Source organism: Oncorhynchus clarkii, chromosome 17 (assembly GCF_045791955.1).
Source record: "Oncorhynchus clarkii lewisi isolate Uvic-CL-2024 chromosome 17, UVic_Ocla_1.0, whole genome shotgun sequence".
Taxonomy (NCBI): Eukaryota; Metazoa; Chordata; class Actinopteri; order Salmoniformes; family Salmonidae; genus Oncorhynchus; species Oncorhynchus clarkii.
The window spans coordinates 68,471,702-68,491,693 of record NC_092163.1 but is presented as its reverse complement, the minus strand read 5'-3'; the positions used below and the strand labels follow the sequence as shown (position 1 = coordinate 68,491,693).

The 19,992-nt window shown below is 42.0% G+C and overlaps 1 protein-coding gene across 1 annotated transcript in view; it reads right to left on the bottom strand.

Annotated features, from left to right (window-relative positions):
• The window catches only part of LOC139371309 (kazrin-like), a 306,795-nt gene extending 287,527 nt beyond the window's left edge, over positions 1-19,268 (bottom strand). The window contains 2 exon segments of the mRNA XM_071111626.1: positions 18,897-19,251; positions 19,254-19,268. Of these exon segments, the coding sequence (XP_070967727.1) occupies positions 18,897-19,251; positions 19,254-19,268 (370 nt within the window).
• Positions 19,269-19,992: the final 724 nt, after the last annotated feature.

Sequence of the window (19,992 nt, the reverse complement as noted above, 5' to 3'; positions counted from 1 at the left end):
GTAGTTCTGTAGTTCTGCCCCTGAACGAAGCAGTTCATAGGCCGTCATTGAAAATAAGAATTTGCTCTTAACTGACTTGCCTAGTTAAATAAGAAAATATATATATTACCTTAACCTAATTCTCCTAACCTGCTAGCTACATTAATTATCCTAATCTACTGTGTAAATTCTGCTAACCTGCAACGAAAAGTCAAATCTGACAAAAACTGTATCCCATCTAGTCAAAACCATGTTTATACCCATATCTTACTGTTAACAGCTCAATGACAGTAGGTTATATGTGATTCAAAGGTAGACAAAGTGCTTGTAAAAACCTGGTAAAATACAGTTATTGTTATAAAGCTATTCCCGGGTTCCTGTAGATAAACAGCCCCAGAAATTCAAAGACACCTCAAACCAAAGCATACTGAGCCTGACACTCCTGGAGAAAGGATATGTGAGAAAAGTTAAAGGGCACTCACATTTTTCATGCTTCACACATTCCACACTCCAAACACACGCACAGACAGCTCCGTATTCACATGTCTGCCCCCCGTGAGCTCAGGAGACGGGAGAGAAAGGAATGTAGCTTAATGATGCTGACAGTATCTCTCCTAGTGAGTACCTGGACCAGGTGATTAGATCATACAGGATACGCCTGTATGAACAGCACAAATGGGTTGTTGATCTCAAGACCACTGCAGATCATGTGAATGCAATTTTGGTCTGGTCCTCTGTGCCCAACGTGGAGGTGGAGGTTTTGAGGGATCTGGTCTTATGTCACGAGAGGACAAGCCAGCTCAAAACAGATATAGACAGATTTAGCCCTATTGAGCATTTCCTACAGTATTTCATTTTCCTTAATAACCACAAAGCTTTTATTATAATGTCTAACTCCTACCATTTAATTCTAATAAACAGCAGAGCTAGGGGTGGGACTTTAGGATGGTCAGTAATGAAGGGCAAATTCAAACCTACTCCTTTTCAACTCTGCAACAATTCCACTACTACAATTAAAGTATAGCGCTGTCACGGCTGTCATTTTATAAAATGTTATTACATTGTGGCTGATGCAGAAAACTAAACTCTCACTTGCACAGTCAGCAGACTTATATAACTCTGGAGGAGTTTACTTGACTGTTAATTAAAAATGGAAAGCCTTTGACACAAAATACTACCTTTCCAGGTTCTGATAATATCCAGTCTCAGAGGCGGTGAATCAAATCAAATTGTATTTGTCACATGCTTTGTAAACAGCAGGTGTAGAATAACAGTGAAATGCTTACTTTCGGGCTCTTCCCAATGTAACAGTATAACTTTAGACCGTCCCCTCGCCCATACCCGGGCGCGAACCAGGGACCCTCTGCACACATCAACAACAGTCACCCACGAAGCATTGTTACCCATCGTTCCACAAAAGCGGCGGCCCTTGCAGAGCAAGGGGAACTACTACTTCAAGTTCTCAGAGCAAGTGACGTCACCGATTGAAACGCTATTTAGCGCGCACCGCTAACTAAGCTAGCCGTTTCACATCCGTTACACCAACAATGCAGAGAGAAAAAAATGAGAAATAGTAGAAAAAAATAACAAATGATAAAATAATAACACAGGGAATAAATTGAAAAACAATAACACAAATAATAAATACATATTGAGTAACGATAACTTGTGCTATGGGGTGATAGTAATTTAGATAGGTAACCTTGGCGTTCTTCGGCACAAGGACTATGGTGGTCTGCTTGAAACATGTACAGTAGGTATTACAGACTGGGTCAAGGAGAGGTTGAAAATGTCATTGAAAACACTTGCCAGCTGGTCAGCGCATGCTCTGAGTACGCGTCCTGGGTAATTATTTTGGTTCTGCAGCCTTGTGAATGTTAACCTGTTTAAATGTCTTGCTCACATCCGCTATGAAGAGCGTGATCACACAGTCATCCGGAACAGCTGGTGCTCTCATGCATGCACAGTTCAGTGTTGATAGCCTCGAAGCGTATTTAGCTGGTCTGGTAGGGTCGCATCACTGGACAGCTCGCAGCTGGGTTTCCTTTTGTCTGTGATAGTTTGCAAGCCCTACCACATACGACGAGTGTCAGAGCTGGTGTAGTAGGATTCGATCTTGGTCCTGTATTGACACTTTGTCTGTTTGATGGTTCGTCGTAGGGAGTTCAAATTAGTGTCTCCCGCTCATTGAAAGCGGCAGCTCTAGCCTTTAGCTCAGTGGGGATGTTGCCTGTAATCCATGGCTTCTGGTTGGGATATGTACGTACTGTCGTTGTGGGGACGATGTCGTCAATGCACTTATTAATGAAGCCGGTGACTGATTTGGTAAACTCTTCAATGCCATAGGGTGAATCCAGTCTGCGCTATCAAAACAGTCCTGTAGCTTAGCATCCGCTTCATCGGACCACTTTCGTATTGAGTGAGTCACTGGTACTTCCTATTTGAATTTTAGTTTGTAAGCAGGAATCAAGAGGATAGAGTTGTGGTCAGATTTGCCAAAAGGAGGGTGTGGGAGAGCTTTGTATGCACCTCTGTATGTAGTGTAAAGGGGATTTTTTTGCCTCTAGTTGCACAGGTGACATACTGGTAGAAATTAGGCAAAACAGATTTCAGTTTTCCCGCATTAAAGTCACCGGCCAATAGGAGCGCCACCTCTGGGTGAGCATTTTCTTGTTTACTTATGTCCCTTTACAGGCCCTATGTAAATGTACTCTCGCTCAGTGAGCCCTTTCCCCAAAATAAGATAAGTAAATGCACCAGCATCATCCTTACTCAAACACACACACCATTTCAAACCTGCTTAAAACACCTGCTATATCTGGCCCTGCTCTGCCTCTCTCAGGTCAGTTAACACTGTGGTGCTGCCTGGAGAGATTAGATTAGATTTTTTATTTAGGGTTGCAGATGTAGTAGCAGTGTACAGTCAAACTCTTAAGGTCTGAGCTCCAACAGTGCAGGTGTGAATAAAACAATAAAACAAAAATAATCATTGTAATCATATATAGATGTTTACAACTGAGTCTTGGAGGTGTGAATGCTGTAGCAGCAGCAGTAGAACCAGCCTGGCAGCATAGAGCTAAGCCTCATCATCCTCTCGATGTGTTTCTTTGTTTCTGCATCATTGAACCCGAGGCTTCCTGTGTCTGCTGACTCCACACATCTGTCGTCTCTACCTCCCTACCCAGTACCCAGCGCCGCTGGCCTCCTTTCCCCTCAGTATGGAATATAAACCTCTTAGTTACACTGTTGAGTCCTCCACTGCAGACATGCTGAGGCTGAGCTGCTTGCCAAGCCCCCAGTGTTCCTCTAACAAATGACAGAGCTACAAACTGGGAAGAGAGGGGAGGATGGAAAACAAGCTAAAGACAACTATTTACTCTACACCTGTAATAAAGAACGTATATCTACACACACAAAGCCACAATAAAACACTTAACCATTGCACCAGAGCATGGAACCAATAGTACAAACACCCATACTGTAGGACAATACATTTATAGTACAGAGCTCATAACACAAGAGTGATTGCTCTTAAATCCAATATTTATATCAAACAGGCCCATTGCAGGTAGAAGGTTACACACTCCATAGCAAAACCCCTATAGCACATCACCCATAGCACTGGCACCTATAGAGCAGAGGCCTTAGAACAGGCAAGACATTCTTGATCTATATGAATTAGTGCATCCATAGTTAGGCTATAGTGCATGTGCTCCTGTTGTGATGAAATATGTAGCCTTCACACACAGGGCTCCAGTGGCTAGGTCTTTAACATGCAGGGCACATGAGAGTGCACAGAGCAGAGTGTGCATGTTTGTAACAATTTAAGTAGGTAATGATAGTTTAGCTGGACCACCTCAATGCATATTGGATTCAGAAGACATTTAAAATAGGATTATATTTATTTTGCTGTGGCAATAGCAGACCCTTCTTCACCACTAAAAAATGTTATTTCTTACAAAAGGAAAAGCTTGTAAACCTGTGGTTTCTAAAGGTTAACTCTAAATGTAACCCTTGGCAATAGGACTTTTAATTATCTTGTATGAAGGTTCAGTGGAGTTTTCATTAACGTTGCATCTGTGAGCAGAGTTATAGTATAATGAAAAAGTTGCTCATGCTGTTTCTATTTTCAGTAAAACAACATCAGCCTTTATCCTGAGGTAGACTTTCAATTAGCACATACTGTTGCTTCCCAAACATTCAATTAAACGCTTAAAAGCCTCAACCAGGGTGAAGTGTGTGCTAATAGAAATGTATCAGTGCATGTGTGCACCACTTACAGTAAGCTTGCCAAAATAATTCCGCAACAGAACGTGAAGCTAAGAGTTTGTCAGGAAGCAGAACTTTTTAATCTTGTAGATAATTGCGACTAGGCTACGGTCTGTAATTGTTTGCCTCAATGTGTTTCATGATGTGACAATGTGTGCGCAGTAATGTGCCCAATTTTTTTGATTTAGTGCATTATTAATGTTTACGCGTAATAAGCAGCCTCGCACTCAATAGCCCATTTGCAGCCATAGGTGGTAGTGATAATATCTCTCTAGAAGCTGATCCGAGAGCAGTGCTGCTTTTTTTTCGATCCTATGAGTATCCACACATGGTCTAAGACACACTTACCAAATGCTCTCTCTATGTGCTTGTTTGGGAAGCTCTCTTAAAAGTTGGCTCCTAAATAACGATGCATCTGGTTATTTCGCAACTGGAAAACGAGGCCCAGATCTTAAGACAGCTTGAGCATCGGAGTATGAAAGCCACTCTCTCGTAACAAGCCACTCTTCCTGAGTACAACCACTGTGATAACATACTGTAGACAGCATATTACATTTTTATCACAAAAGAAAAGGGAATTACCCGTTACTATCTGCAGAAATGCAGGAAGGTGTGGAATTGAGGCTGTGTCAGGTGTGTGTGTGTGCGTGCTTCTGAGTAAAAGAGAGAGAAACAAAAGAGATACAGAGTTCTGAAGAAGCCCAAAGGTAAATCAGTATGGAAGAGAGAAACGATACTGCAATGCAATGTGTGAAAATATGAGCGACACAGACATCTCTACACATCAAAACTTGGGGAGCATGGATTCAACCTTAATCAAAATCTGTCACTGGGTCTGTACTCCATAAAGGGCTACTATCCTCTGGCATCAGCCGGTGTCTGTCTGTCTGCTCCATCTCAATGATTACATGTGTATATGAGTATCTGGTATTTAAAATACTTTTTTTTTTGTGTATTTTAGTATTTTCAAATACACAGCCCAAAAACAACTACTTTTATTTAAGTATTTGAATGGATATTTGTAAAAAACCAAATAACAACTCAAACAACTCAATTGTATTTGAGAGTAAATTCAATTACTATTTTCAAATACCTGTGTTAAATGCATGGGATTGTATTTGAGTCAGTGTATTTTTATATTTTCAATTACTTTACAAGTGTATTTTCAGATACCTTAAAATGTTAAACTACTTGTATTTTCAAATAAATATACATGACTAGTTACTTTGAATGTATGTGGAAGTAATTTAGATATTTGAAACAGTATTTGAACCGAGTTCTGTCAGTCACTAGTCATGCAGACAGATGCGTACATACAGTATTCACACCCCTTTACTTTTTACCCATGTATTTGTGTTCTAGCCTGATTTTAATATGGGTCACATTTAGATTTTCTTGTCACTGGCCTGCACACAATACCCCATCATGTCAAAGTGGATTTTTTTGTTGTGGATTATTTTACAAATGAATAAAAAATGAAAAGCTGAAATGTCTTGAGTCAATAAGTATTCAACCCCTTTGCTATGGCAAGCCTACATGAGTGCAGGAGTAAAGATCTGTCACATAAGTTGCATGGACACACTCTTTGTACAACAATAGTGGTTAACATGCTTTTTGAATGACGACCTCATCTCTGTACCCCACACATATTATTATCTGTATGGTCCTTCAGTCGAGCAGTGAATTTCAAACACAAAGACCATAGGGGTTTTCCAATGCTTAGCAAAGAAGGGCACCTATTGGTAGATGGGTCAACATTTTAAAAAGCAGGCACTGAATATCCCTTTCAGTATGGTGAAGTTAATAATTACACTTTAGATGGTGTATCAATACCCCCAGCCAATACAAAGATAAAGACCTGGTTCCTGACGCAGTTGCTGGAGAGGAAGGAAACCACTCAGGGATTTCACAAGGCCAATGGTGACTTTAAAACAGTTACAGAGTTTAATGGCTGTGATAGGAAAAAACAGAGGATGGATTAACAACATTGTAGTTACTCTACAATACTAACCTAATTGACAGAGGGAAAAGAGGGAACCCTGTACAGAATACAACTATTTCAAAACATGCCTCCTATTTGCAACAAGGCACTAAAGTAATACTGCAACAAAAATGTGGCAAAGCAATTCACTTTCTGTCCTGAATACAAAGTGTAACGTTTGGGGCAAATCCAATACAACACATTACTAAGTACCACTCTCCATATTTTCAAGCATAGTGGTGGCTGCATCATGTTATGAGTATGCTTGTAATCGTTAAGGACTAGAGATTTATTTTTTACATTTTCAATAATTTAGCAGAAATGTCAAAATACATGTTTTCACTTTGTCATTATTGGGGTATTGTGTGTAGATGGGTGATATATATATTTGTAATCCATTTTGAATTCAGGCTGTAACACAACAAAATGTGGAATAAGTCAAGGGGTATGAATACTTTCTGAAGGCAATTTACATAAATACACAGTATTGACTACCCTGAGTCAGTAAAGCTTCACACACACACGTACGCACAAGTGCACGCACAAACACAGTCCCACGCACAGTTCCACAGACCCAGTTCTTACACAGTGACCATTAGAGACATGAGGCCTGCCCATCTGTGCAGTCAAATGCACTAATGTAGTGCTGAAATCCAATATGGGAGATTAGACCACAGAGAGAGAGAGAGGTCTAAATTAAGCCTGTATGGCCTCTGATGGAGTGATTACCAGCATCACTGGAGATAACCAGCAACCATGATCAATAAGGACCTCTAATCTAATAGAGATATGAAAACCACTGTGACTGAGCCATTCAACATAAGCCTAATAAACCACTGTGACTGGCTTTTTATTAGGAACTAAGGATATTGCCAACAATATCAATTGTTTCTGACTGTGACTCTAATGGGAAGATGGCAGTAATGTTTTAGTGGTCAGTCTGGGCACACAGAGAGAGGGTTGGAATATTGGCCTTGCGCCAACCTCCTGACCTCATCCTCCAATCCCCCCCCCCCCCTCTCTCTCCCTCAGAGGGGATGAGGACAGTATGAAGAGTTATAGGCTCTATAGACTTTAATCTGGTGATAACCTTGTTTTCCCTCTGTCCTCTCATCACTGGAACCCAGTGGAGCAGAAAGGTGACTGGAACTTCTCCATAGGACATTACAGTACAGTACAGAGGCATTTAGCCAGAGCAGCTCTATGGCATCGATTTGAGTGATGGTACGCATTAAAGGCAATCTCCCAACTTTATAGGCCCTTGTGAAATGTGTTTGCACCACCAGAGTTTTTTTGGAGGAACAAAGTGGGACAAAACATTGCCCAAAACGTAAGATGAAAACAGGCGGAACTGGGACTGTTCATACGGAATAAAGAAAATGGCAAAATATTTAATCATTCAAATATATATTTTTTTAGTTTCCAGATCGAGGTTTCGCTTGGCACTAGCTTTAGGCAAGATTAAACTCTGGTCCCACATAAAACAATGCTGTCAGGATTGGAGATCTGTGTAATATTAGTTGGTACAAACTGTTTTCATGTAAAGGACAGTTCAAAATTTACTGGGGTGGGGTGGGTCCAAAATAGGGGAGTGTTGTCTAATGTATCTTTTGCTTTGGGTAGGGTAGTGCATTTTTTCCCTGATTTACATGAGCTCTTTTGCAGGTTTTACTATATAATTTCTTCCATCCTCGCCACATTTCTACATCTGCTTGAATGTACCCCTATATCAAGGTGTTTTGGTATTTCCCTTATGCACTATGCTTTTCCACTTGCTAACTTTTACTATACCACAGGTCAACATCGACTACTAGTCTAACTGTCTATCATGCCCTCTATCCACCATTCATATTGACAATGGCGGTTGGTGGATCGTTTGTACAGATCTGCAATAGGCTAACTAGCACTTATACCACACATAAAAGCATTCAAAGCTGCATGAATTTTCAATAGGAATCCACAAGAACGAATAGGAATAGCTCATTGGCAGTGAAGAGGACAGGTGCATCACTGTATCTGCGAGCTGTGGGCTAGAGCGCAGGTGCCAATACCAGAGTAGGACATTCGCTATACCTACGCAACAGTGTGGCAAAACAATCAGTAGACCTAGAGTTTAAAATGCCATGGAAACTCATTTAACTTGTATTATTTATTCGGTACATTGGGAATTTAACTGCAACAGTTATTTTGATGTGCACTACGGACAGTTGAAGTCGAAAGTTTACATACACCTAGGCCAAATACATTTAAACTCAGTTTTTCACAATTCCTGACATTTAATCCTTGTAAAAATGCCCTGTCTTAGGTCAGTTAGGATCACCACTTTATTTTAAGAATGTGAAATGTCAGAATAATAGTAGTGATTTATTTCAGCTTTTATTTCTTTCATCACATTCCCAGTGGGTCAGAAGTTTACATACACTCAATTAGTATTTGGTAGCATTGCCTTTTAATTGTTTAACTTGGGTCTAACGTTTCAGGTAGCCTTCCACAAGCTTACCACAATATGTCGGGTGAAATTTGGCCCATTCCTCCTGACAGAGCTGGTGTAACTGAGTCAGGTTTGTAGGCCTCCTTGCTCGCACACGCTTTTCAGTTCTGCCCAAAAATGTTCTATAGGATTGAGGTCAGGGCTTTGTGATGGCCACTCCAAAACCTTGACTTTGTTGTCCTTAAGCCATTTTGCCACAACTTTGGAAGTATGCTTGGGGTCATTGTCCATTTGGAAGAACCATTTGCGACCAAGCTTTAACTTCCTGACTGATGTCTTGAGATGTTGCTTCAATATATCCACATCATTTTCTTTCCTCATGATGCCATCTATTTTGTGAAGTGCACCAGTCCCTCCTGCAGCAAAGCACCCCCACAACATGATGCTGCCATCCCAGTGCTTCACGGTTGGGATGGTGTTCTTCGGCTTGCAAGCTTCCCCCTTTATCCTCCAAACATAATGGTCATTATGGCCAAACAGTTATGTTTTTGTTTCATCAGACCGGAGGACATTTCTCCAAAAAGTACCATCTTTGTCCCCATGTGCAGTTGCAAACCGTAGTCTGGCTTTTTTATGGAGGTGGCTTCTTCCTTGCTGAGCGGCCTATCAGGTTATGTTGATATAGGACTCGTTTTACTGTGGATATAGATACTTTTGTACCCGTTTCCTCCAGCATCTTCACAAGGTCCTTTGCTGTTGTTCTGGGATTGATTTGCACCATTCGCACCAAAGTACGTTCATCTCTAGGAGACAGAATGTGTCTCCTTCATGAGCAGTATGACGGCTGCGTGGTCCCATTGTGTTTATACTTGCATACTATTGCTTGTGCAGATGAATGCGGTATCTTCAGGCATTTGGAAATTGCTCCAAGGATGAACCAGACTTGTGACGGTCTACAATTGTTTTCCTGAGGTCTTGGCTGATTTATTTTGATGTTCCCATGATGTCAAGCAAAGAGGCACTGAGTTTGAAGGTAGGCCTTGAAATACATCCACAGGTACACCTCCAATTGACTAAAATTATGTAAATTACCCTATCAGCTTCTAGAGTCATGACATAATTTTCTGAAATTTTCCAAGCTGTTTAAAGGCACAGTCAACTTAGTGTATGTAAACTTCTGACCCACTGGAATTGTGATACAGTGAATTATTAGTGAAATAATCTGTCTGTAAACAATTGTTGGAAAAATTACTTGTGTTATGCACAAAGTAGATGTCCTAACCATCTTGCCAAAACTATAGATTGTTAACAAGAGTGGTTGAAAAACCAGTTTAAATGACTCCAACCTAAGTGTATGTAAACTTCCGATTTCAACTGTATTTACGCACAGACTTTTATCTGCGACAAGTCAATGTGATGGAAGCACAACTCTGACTGGAAAATGCGCATATTGCTTGCATGCAGATTTTAGAATATTCGCAAGAAAATCGGTTGCCAATTGGACTGAAGTGTAGCTATAGACACCTTAAAGACTGGCAAGTGTGTTAGTCCAGTGACACTTTGATTATGCCTGCACATCATGGCATGGGCAGATTGGCCGTCTGGCAAATGCCAGAAGGGACGGACCATGTTTTGTTAGGGTGGGCTGGTCAAAAAATATATAAAAAAATAAATACTATCTCTGTTGCTATAATAATCTATATTGAGCATTTGGCTGACCAGTGGGCATCGGTCGGCCCCCCCTACCAAGATGGGCTGCCCGGTTTTCTGATTGGCTGAGGTGTCGTAAATTCACATTCAAAGTCAAACGCGTATCATCAAAGAGAGTGAGACCCGCTCTCTTTGTCACTCAGTCAGAACATATGATCATGGATTATAAAAAAACAGAAAGTTGGTGACGAAAAAGTAAGAGAGACCAAAAAAAGGATTCTTGAAGCCGACGCTGCTAAATGTCTCAAATGAACGACTTACAGTATTTGCTAAAAGTTCTGGTTCAGTTATAGTGGTGAGTTGTATCTCCAGACTCCATTGTTGTTTGTACATGCAATATCTGTTTAAAAATGAGCTGGTTCAAAATAGGTGTTCAAAAAGGAGGCAGGCCATGTTTTGCCAGTCACTAGTACAGTAAAGGTTGAGAGACCCTGTACTGTAGTGTACTGCTTATCTTATGTGTCAGTAGCACTACCGTCTGTGTGTGTGTAAGTAGCTAGTGGTGTGATGTGGCCTGGTGTGGGTAAAATGCTAGGGCTGAATTTTTGTCCCAGTCCGCCCATGCATCATGGTTCACCAGCCATCCCACACATATAAAGAATAAGTTACAGACCAGCCAAAACAAGCGTCTAGGAATTGCACTTAAACTCTCCCCTCCTGTTCATCTGGAGGTTGAGCATTTTAAGCAGCTAGGCTTGCTATCTGTGGACAAAAAGAGTAGTATTAATTAAACTTGGTCTGAATTATCACGTACTCAGCCCTCAGGTACCTATCCAACTATTTTTCATTTGTTAGAGACGTCCACCAGCATAATACCAGAGCAAGAGATTTTCACTGTTTTAAATATGAGTCTATCTGATAAGAAGATATACCGGCCGCGTTGAGTGGAACAAACTACCATAGCAACTCAAAGTCACACCAACCATAACCTCTTTTAAAAATAATGTCAAAAGCTGGCTAATGTGTGAACAGTAGAACATTTTGATGTCTATATATATGTAATTCCATATGTATTTATGTATAAAAATAAAAAGATGTCACTGGTGTAGAGAGGAGCAGGCAGGAGGCAGTCGCAGGTTTAGAAAGCGCCATAGATCAAAGCAGCACGAAACCCAAACGCTGTTGTGCTCAAAATATATCTTTATAAACAAAAAGGCACAGGGCAAACCCAAAGTGCAAAATATAAAGTAGTCAGGAAATAGTGGGAGAGATTCCTCTCAGGAAAACAAGCAACATTTACAACCGACAAAGACAAATGTCAGAGGGAGAATATATACAGTGATAGAGTGGGGATTGGAACCAGGTGTGTGTAATGATGACAAGACAAGTCTGGGGTTGATGAGTAAAGGGCGTTTGCCAGCAGCAGCTTCGGCAGCCCCTAGAAGGCCGGAGACGCCGAACCCCTGAGCTGGGCAGCCAAAACGACGACTGGTGTGACAATAGGGACCACAAAGTCCGACTTTATTGTGTAATCTCGGTCACTTTTAAAAATCTTTGTACTGTCTGTGTATACAGTGCATTCGGAAAGAATTCAGACCCCTTGACTTTTTTCACATTTTGTTACGTTTCAGCCTTATTCTAAAATGGATTCAATCGTTTTCCCCCCCACATCAATCTACACACATACCCCATAATGACAAAGGAAAAGGAACTAAGGATACCAACAATATCAATTGTTTCTGACTGTGACTCTAATGGGAAGATGACAGTAATGTTTTAGTGGTCAGTCTGGGCACACAGAGAGAGAGTTGGAATATTGGCCTTGATATTTTTTTTACTGAATATCACATTTACATAAGTATTCAGACCTTTTACTCAGCACTTTTTTGAAGCACCTTTGGCAGCGAATACAGCCTCGAGTCGGCTTGGGTATGACGCTACAAGCTTGATACACCTGTATTTGGGGAGTTTCTCCCATTCTTCTCTGCAGATCCTCTCAAGCTCTGTCAGGTTGGATGGGGAGCGTCGCTGCACAGCTATTTTCAGGTCTGTCCAGAGATGTTAGATTGGGTTCAAGTCCGGGCTCTGGCTGGGCCCCTCAAGGACATTCAGAGACTTGTCTCGATGCCACTACTGCTTTGTCTTGGCTGTGTGATTAGGGTCATTGTCCTGTTGGAAGGAGAACCTTCACCCCAGTCGGAGTTTCTGAGCGCTCTGAAGCAGGTTTTCATCAAGGATCTCTCTGTACTTTTCTCCATTCAACTGTTCCTTGATCCTGACTAGTCTCCTAGTCCCTGTCCCTGAAAACATCCCCACAGCATGATGCTACCACCACCATGCTTCACCGTAGGGATGGTGTCAGGTTTCCTCCAGATGTGACGCTTAGCATTCAGGCCAAAGAGTTCAATCTTGGTTTCATCAGACCAGAGAATCTTGTTTCTCATGTTTTGAGAGTCTTTAGGTGGCTTTTGGCAAACTTCACGCAGGCTGTCATGTGCCATTTACTGAGAAGTGCCTCGACACAATCCTGTCTCGGAGCTCTATGGACAATTTCTTTGACCTCATGACTTGGTTTTTGCTCTGACATGCACTGTCAACAGTGGGAACTTATATAGACAGCACTTGTGCCATTCCAAATCATGCCCAACAATTGAATTTACCACAGGTGGACTCCAATCAAGTTGTAGAAACCTCTCAAAGATGATCAATGGAAACAGGATACACCTTTACAAAAAAATATATTCTCATAGAAAAGGGTCTGAATACTTACGTAAATAAGGTATTTCTGTTTTTTATTTTTAATTACCAAAAATTCTAAAAACCTGTTTTCCCTTTGTCATTATGCGGTACTGTGTGTAGATTGATGAGGGGGAAAAAAATATTTTATCAATTTTTAAATTAGGCTGTAACGTAACAAAATGTGGAAAAAGTCAAGAGGTCTAAAACCAATCAATTCCAACTGTGCAGCGGCCATTTGATGAATGGAAAGAGACATCTGTTACAAAACACTAAAACGTTTAATGACATCAGATATTTCCCTAGTTGATCATTGTCTACAGACGGCTCTGATCATAGTGTTGGCCTAATGAAACAGGCAGGGAAAGTGAGCTTGTTTGTGGTGGTGGGCGAACCGTCAACCTTCTGGACCAAGTGGCAACGACTGTGCCACAAAAGCATGCTGAATTGGCAAAGTCGATATCAAAGTTTATTAACACAGGGTCTCTACCGTTCTTAGTATGTGTGGTCATTAACATTAATTTGAGTTAATTCTATGAGTGGGAGGGTGTGCAGCCCCTATAAATAATGACTGCAATGTTATAGCAACTCTTCCCATGTTGAGGAGCAGAGAATCACATTGAAAGACAAACCTAGAGAATGGCATTGAAACAGAAACCTATTACTGATCCAATTCATTCAATATTGATAGGTGACGATAATGACGCTGGCTAAAACCTACACTACCTGTCAAACGTTTGGGGTCACTTAGAAATGCCCTTGTTTTCCATGAAAACTTACGTGAAATTAGTTGAACAATGAATAGGAAATATAGTCAACATGTTAACAAGGTTATAAATAATGATTTTTTAATTTAAATAATAATTGTGTCCTTCAAACTTGGCTTTCGTCAAAGAATCCTCAATTTGCAGCAATTACAGCCTTGCAGACCTTTGGCATTCCAGTTGTCAATTTGTTGAGGTAATCTGAAGAGATTTCACCCCATGCTTCCTGAAGCACCTCCCACAAATTGGATTGGCTTGATGGGCACTGCTTACATACCATACGGTCAAGCTGCTCCCACAACAGTGCAATAGGGTTGAGATCCGGTGACTCTGCTGGCCACTCCATTATAGACAGAATACCAGCTGACTGCTTCTTCCCTAAATAGTTTGGAGCTGTGCTTTGGGTCATTATCCTGTTGTAGGACTAAATTGGCTCCAATTAAGCTCCGTCCACAGAGTGATAGCCTTCCTTCTTCACAATCCCTTTTACCCTGTACAATTCTCCCACCTTACCACCACCAAAGCACCCCAGACCATCTCCTTTTACCCTGTACAAATCTCCCACTTTACCACCACCAAAGCACCCCAGACCATCTCCTTTTACCCTGTACAAATCTCCCACCTTACCACCACCAAAGCACCCCAGACCGTCTCCTTTTACCCTGTACAAATCTCCCACTTTACCACCACCAAAGCACCCCAGACCATCTCCTTTTACCCTGTACAAATCTCCCACTTTACCACCACCAAAGCACCCCAGACCATCTCCTTTTACCCTGTACAAATCTCCCACTTTACCACCACCAAAGCACCCCAGACCATCTCCTTTTACCCTGTACAAATCTCCCATTTTACCACCACCAAAGCACCCCAGACCATCACATTGCTTCCACCATGCTTGACAGATGGTATCAAACACTCCTCCAGCATCTTTTCATTTTTTCTGCGTCTCACGAATGTTCTTCTTTGTGATCCAAACAACTCAAACTTAGATTCATCTGTCCATAACACTTTTTTTCCAATCTTCCTCTGTCCAGTGTCTGTGTTCTTTTGCCCATCTTAATATATTATTTTTATTGACCAGTCTGAGATATAGCTTTTTCTTTGCAACTCTGCCTAGAAGGCCAGCATCCCAGAGTCGCCTCTTCACTGTTGACGTTCAGACTGGTGTTTTGCGAGTACTATTTAATGAAGCTGCAGGTTGAGGACTTGTGAGGCGTCTGTTTCTCAAACTTGACACTCTAATGTACTTGTCCTCTTGCTCAGTTGTGAGCCGGGGCCTTCCACTCCTCGTTCTATTCTGGTTAGAGCCAGTTTGCACTGTTCTGTGAAGGGAGTAGTACACAGCATTGTACGAGATCTATAGTTTCTTGGCAATTTCTTGCATGGAATAGCATTTATTTCTCAGAACAAGAATAGACTGATGAGTTTCAGAAGAAAGTTATTTGTTATTTTAGAAAGTTATTTCTGGCCATTTTGAGTCTGTAATCGAACCCACAAATGCTGATGCTCCAGATACTCAACTAGTCTAAAGAAGGCCAGTTTTATTGCTTCTTTAATCAGAACAACAGTTTTCAGCTGTGCTAACATAATTGCAAAATGGTTTTCTAATGATCAATTATCCTTTTAAAATGATAAACCTCGATTAGCTAACAAAATGTGCCTTTGGAACACAGGAGTGATGGTTGCTGATAATGGGCTTCTGTACGCCTATGTAGATATTCCTTTAAAAATCAGCCGTTTCCAGTTACAATAGTCGTTTACAACATTAACAATGTCTACACTGTATTTCTGATCAATTTGATGTTATTTTTATTTTAAAAATGTGCTTTTCTTTCAAAAACAAGGACATTTCTAAGTGAGCCCAAACTTTTGAACGGTAGTGTACAATGTTTTGTGACAACAACAAAAAAGAGGTTCTGTCTTAGAATTCTAACCTGTTCAAAAACAGTAAATATTAACAGCAACTTCACTGAATAGCCGATTTGCATACAGTAATTGCATTAGTTGAATAGGTTTGGTGAGGCAGAGTGGGCGTGATAGTACAAACCAAGCTACAGTACAGTTGGTGTGACTCAATCAACCCCTTCATTTGCGTAAGTGCAAAAGCACATTTCCATTTAGCATGATACACACTGTACCTCGACTAGGCCTACTATTTCAAAAACATTTTCTAAGCCATCTTAAAGCTCAGTTGTGTACTGAATGTTCCCCCACACTCAAAGAGAAAGATAAGTGTTAGGCATCAAATGTGACAGCATTTGAGATTAGCCACATACGGTAGCAGCGGTGTGTGTGAATAAATCAGGACCGTGTGTGTGTGTGTGTGTAAGAGAGATAAAGGTTTGTCCTATATAATAAGGCCTAGCTCTGCTCTCCTAGATACAACAGAAGAGTCTCATCATCAGCAGCACTTCAAAACCCAGCACACACTTAGTGAAGAGGATTTGAGCCTCCTGAGATGCCCAGTCAGAGGCAGAATATTAATCAGGGCCCTGTCACCACCCAGACAGTAATACGCTCCTGAATATCAAACACATTAATGAGTCCACAGATACACTCAAACAAAGAGCATTATTTATATAAGGCTGCTCCTATGCAAAGAGAAGAGAGGAACAGAGAGAGACGCTCTCTCGGCAATAACAATGACAATACCCCACCAGGCTGGATTAGCTCATTTATCTCATCAAATCACTGCACGGCCCAGCAGCGAGTCGGCTAAATAAAGCACAATAACAGAAGAGATAGCAGATCCACTAGACTGCACCGCACCACAGCTCATTACACCCGGCCAAGGAACATGTGTTAGTGAGTTATGTTCTCATTATCACAAACAACTCTCGGTTTGCGCTTTAATACCATGTGTTCCCAATCTAATTGTTTTTTTTTACTACTGTGTGTCTCTGTTGAATGGCACTGTTTAATCTGCCCAATGCCCTCCTCATTACCCAACATACATGTCTGAAGAGTCAGTTTGTATTAATGGTAGAGGGGAGCCATCCAAGGAAGTGGGTGAGTTCTCTTTGCAAGACGTTGGCTAGAGAGTGGGAGAGAGAGGGGTCCGCTCACCAACCAAGAATTCACTAAATGGGACAAACACCAAATTGCGTGCAGAATTCTGCAAAAATATATTCAGTGTTCAACGTAAAACACCAAATAATGCATGCAGAGCAGAATTAGGCCGATACCCGCTAATTATCCAAATCCGGAAAAGAGATGTTAAATTCCACAACCACCTAAAAGCAAGCGATTCCCAAACCTTCCATAGATTAACCTGGAGAAGAGTCCCCTAAGCAAGCTGGTCCTGGGGCTTTGTTCACAAACAGACCCCACAGACCCCCAGGACAGCAACACAATTAGACCCAACCAAATCATGAGAAAACAAAAAGAGAATTATTTCCAATGTGTCAAGTAATTAACAAAAAAACAGAGCAAACTAGAATGCTATTTGGCAGAATACCCGACCACTGTGACTGACCCCAAATTAAGGAAAGCTTTGACTATGTACAGACTCAGTGAGCAGAGCCTTGCTATTGAGAAAGGTTGCCGTAGGCAGACCTGGCTCACACTGACCACAAAATGAGGTGGAAACTGAGCTGCACATCCTAAACCCCTGACAAATGTATGACCTAAATTAGAGACATATATTTCCCTCAGATTAGACAGACCCACAAAGAATTTGAAAAGGACAACCAGTGAAGAACAAACACCAATGTAAATACAGCCTATATTTATTTGCACATCGTTACAAGTCTGTAAATAGACATAATGTGACATTTGAAATGTCTTTATTCTTTTGGAACGTGTGTGAGTGTAATATTTACTGTTCCCTTTTTATTGTTTATTTCACACACACACAGAGAGAGAGAGAGAGAGAGAGAGAGAGAGAGAGAGAGAGAGAGAGAGAGAGAGAGAGAGAGAGAGAGAGAGAGAGAGAGAGAGAGAGAGAGAGAGAGAGAGAGAGAGAGAGAGAATGAATATCAGCCAAACATGATTGATATGATGTTTGACTGATACAGTTGCAGAGTCCTTTCAACGCATGTGTTAATTTTACTGATAATGTAATGGATTCAGCTCTCAGTAATTTAGACATCAGTCTGGGCAATGTACATTTCCTACATAGTCTCTCAGGGCCTGCTCCACTGCTGCCTTGCTATTGTAGTAAACTGTGTAAAGAAGAAAAAAATGCTGTCATGAAAGCAGGCAGTTTGACGAAGATGGAATTCCCAATGGTATTTTAACTTGTCAAACGAGGGAACAATATAGATTTCAGATGTTCTGTGAAAATAACAGTGATATGTATCTGGGGTGGCAGGTAGCCTGGCCGGTAGGAGCGTTGGGCCAGTAACTGAAAGGTTGCTGGATCGAGTCCCCGAGCTGACAAGGTAAAAACCTGTTGTTCTGAGCAAGGCAGTGAACCCACTTTTCCCCGGGCGCCGATGACGTGGCTGTCGATTAAGGTAGCCCCCTGCATCTCTCTGGGGATGGGTTAAATGCGGAAGACACATTTCAGGTGTATAACTGACTAGGTATCCCCTTTTTCCCTGCGCTGTGGAGATTACCCTGTTGTGAGATCACACTGCTATGATGTCATGCCTCCCTCTCTATACTGAACACTGGATATGTAAACTCAGCCCTGCTAGTGCTACAACTCAGCACAGCCACAGATATTAACCATGAGTACCAGCAGCTACATAAACCGCATATTTCCTCATGGGCACAAAAACAAAACAAACAACATCCTGCAATGGTTTGTGCACCTTACACTTTACCTAAAGCCCCTGTACACAGACCTCTGCCAACTCCCTTAATATCAACCTACATAGAAACCACCCCTCTACTCCAAAGAGACTGGAGAAGTGCAACAGCAATCCCATGAGATCTCAGCCTCGCTCTGTCTGAAACAGTCTCTGTTGCCTCCAAGCACCAGCTGAACTAAGGTTTCAGTGAGAGCCAGGAGATCCGTTAAAACTGACAGATAGAGCAGGCTTGTTAACGATCTGATCTGGGAGCGATCTCCAGGAAGCCGATGGGGGATAAAACACTGACATGTTTAATAACGGGGTAGGTTGGTTTGGTTACTCACTGGCCTGCATGAGCTGTCCCTGACGTCCGAACACCTGGGAAAAGGTGGTGGGGCTGCAGGTGAGGGTATCCTCCATGGCTGTCCCACTGGTCCACGCTGAGTGCACTGGGGGAATGAAGGTCAGAAACACTGCGTCACGGCGAGGCAGAGAGAGAGTGAGAATGGAGAGATAGATAGAACAAGAAACAGAGAGAGAAAGGCTTGTTGAGGGCTTCCCGAGTCCTGGGGGTGAGCTGTCCTGGAGTCTGGAGAGAGTGAGGTGATTGCCCTCCACTGGACCAGTCCTGCTGCTAGTGCTGCTGTTGCTGCCAGAGAGAAACACAGCCCACTGCTCACACCCACACAAGCAGAGCAGAGCTTCTCACTGCACATATAATGAGAGGGGGTGTGCCTGCCTGAGTGTGTGAGGAGCGCTTGCGTGGTAGAGTTCTGGACGTGCCTGTGTGTGTATGTTAGAGTGAGAGAGTGCAGGAGTGTTGGAGAAAGCAGCCCTGAGTGCAGCTGTTCCAGTAGTGCTGTGATCTTGCTCTGTGTCTGTGCGAGGCTGAAAGCAGATTCGGTAGCTGCAGGCTGAGAGTGGAACAGAGCAGAGAGAGGCTGGTTGTCTCCAGCAGGTGAAAGTCACACTTCCCTCTCGCTCTCTTTCTCTATCCCTGGGAGAAGGTAGTATGCAGCAGCCTCTGGGAAAGGATGGCGGAAAAACAATTGTTGTTATCTGATCTGTTTTGCCCCTGTTCTCTCTGCCACCCTCCCTTCCTCCTCCCCACTCTATATCCCTAATAATCTCTTTCTCTCGTTCCCTCTCTCTCCCTCTCCCCATGCAAACCACCTCTATCCATCTTAGAGCCTGAGCTGCTGCTTGGAAACGGATTTCTGCAACCCCAGCTCTTTATTTCTCTCTGGCGCTGGGAAAAGGGATGAGGGAGAAAGAAAGAGGTAGCGTAAAAGTCTGAATTCTATATTTGTTACCCGAGGCTTCACTTTTCAAAAAGCACAACCAGAAACACTGAATATGAGGTGAAAAGGAGCACACACTGTAGCTTACTTAAACCCATTATTAATGTATTACTCTATGTTACATGTAGTGTGGAAACAA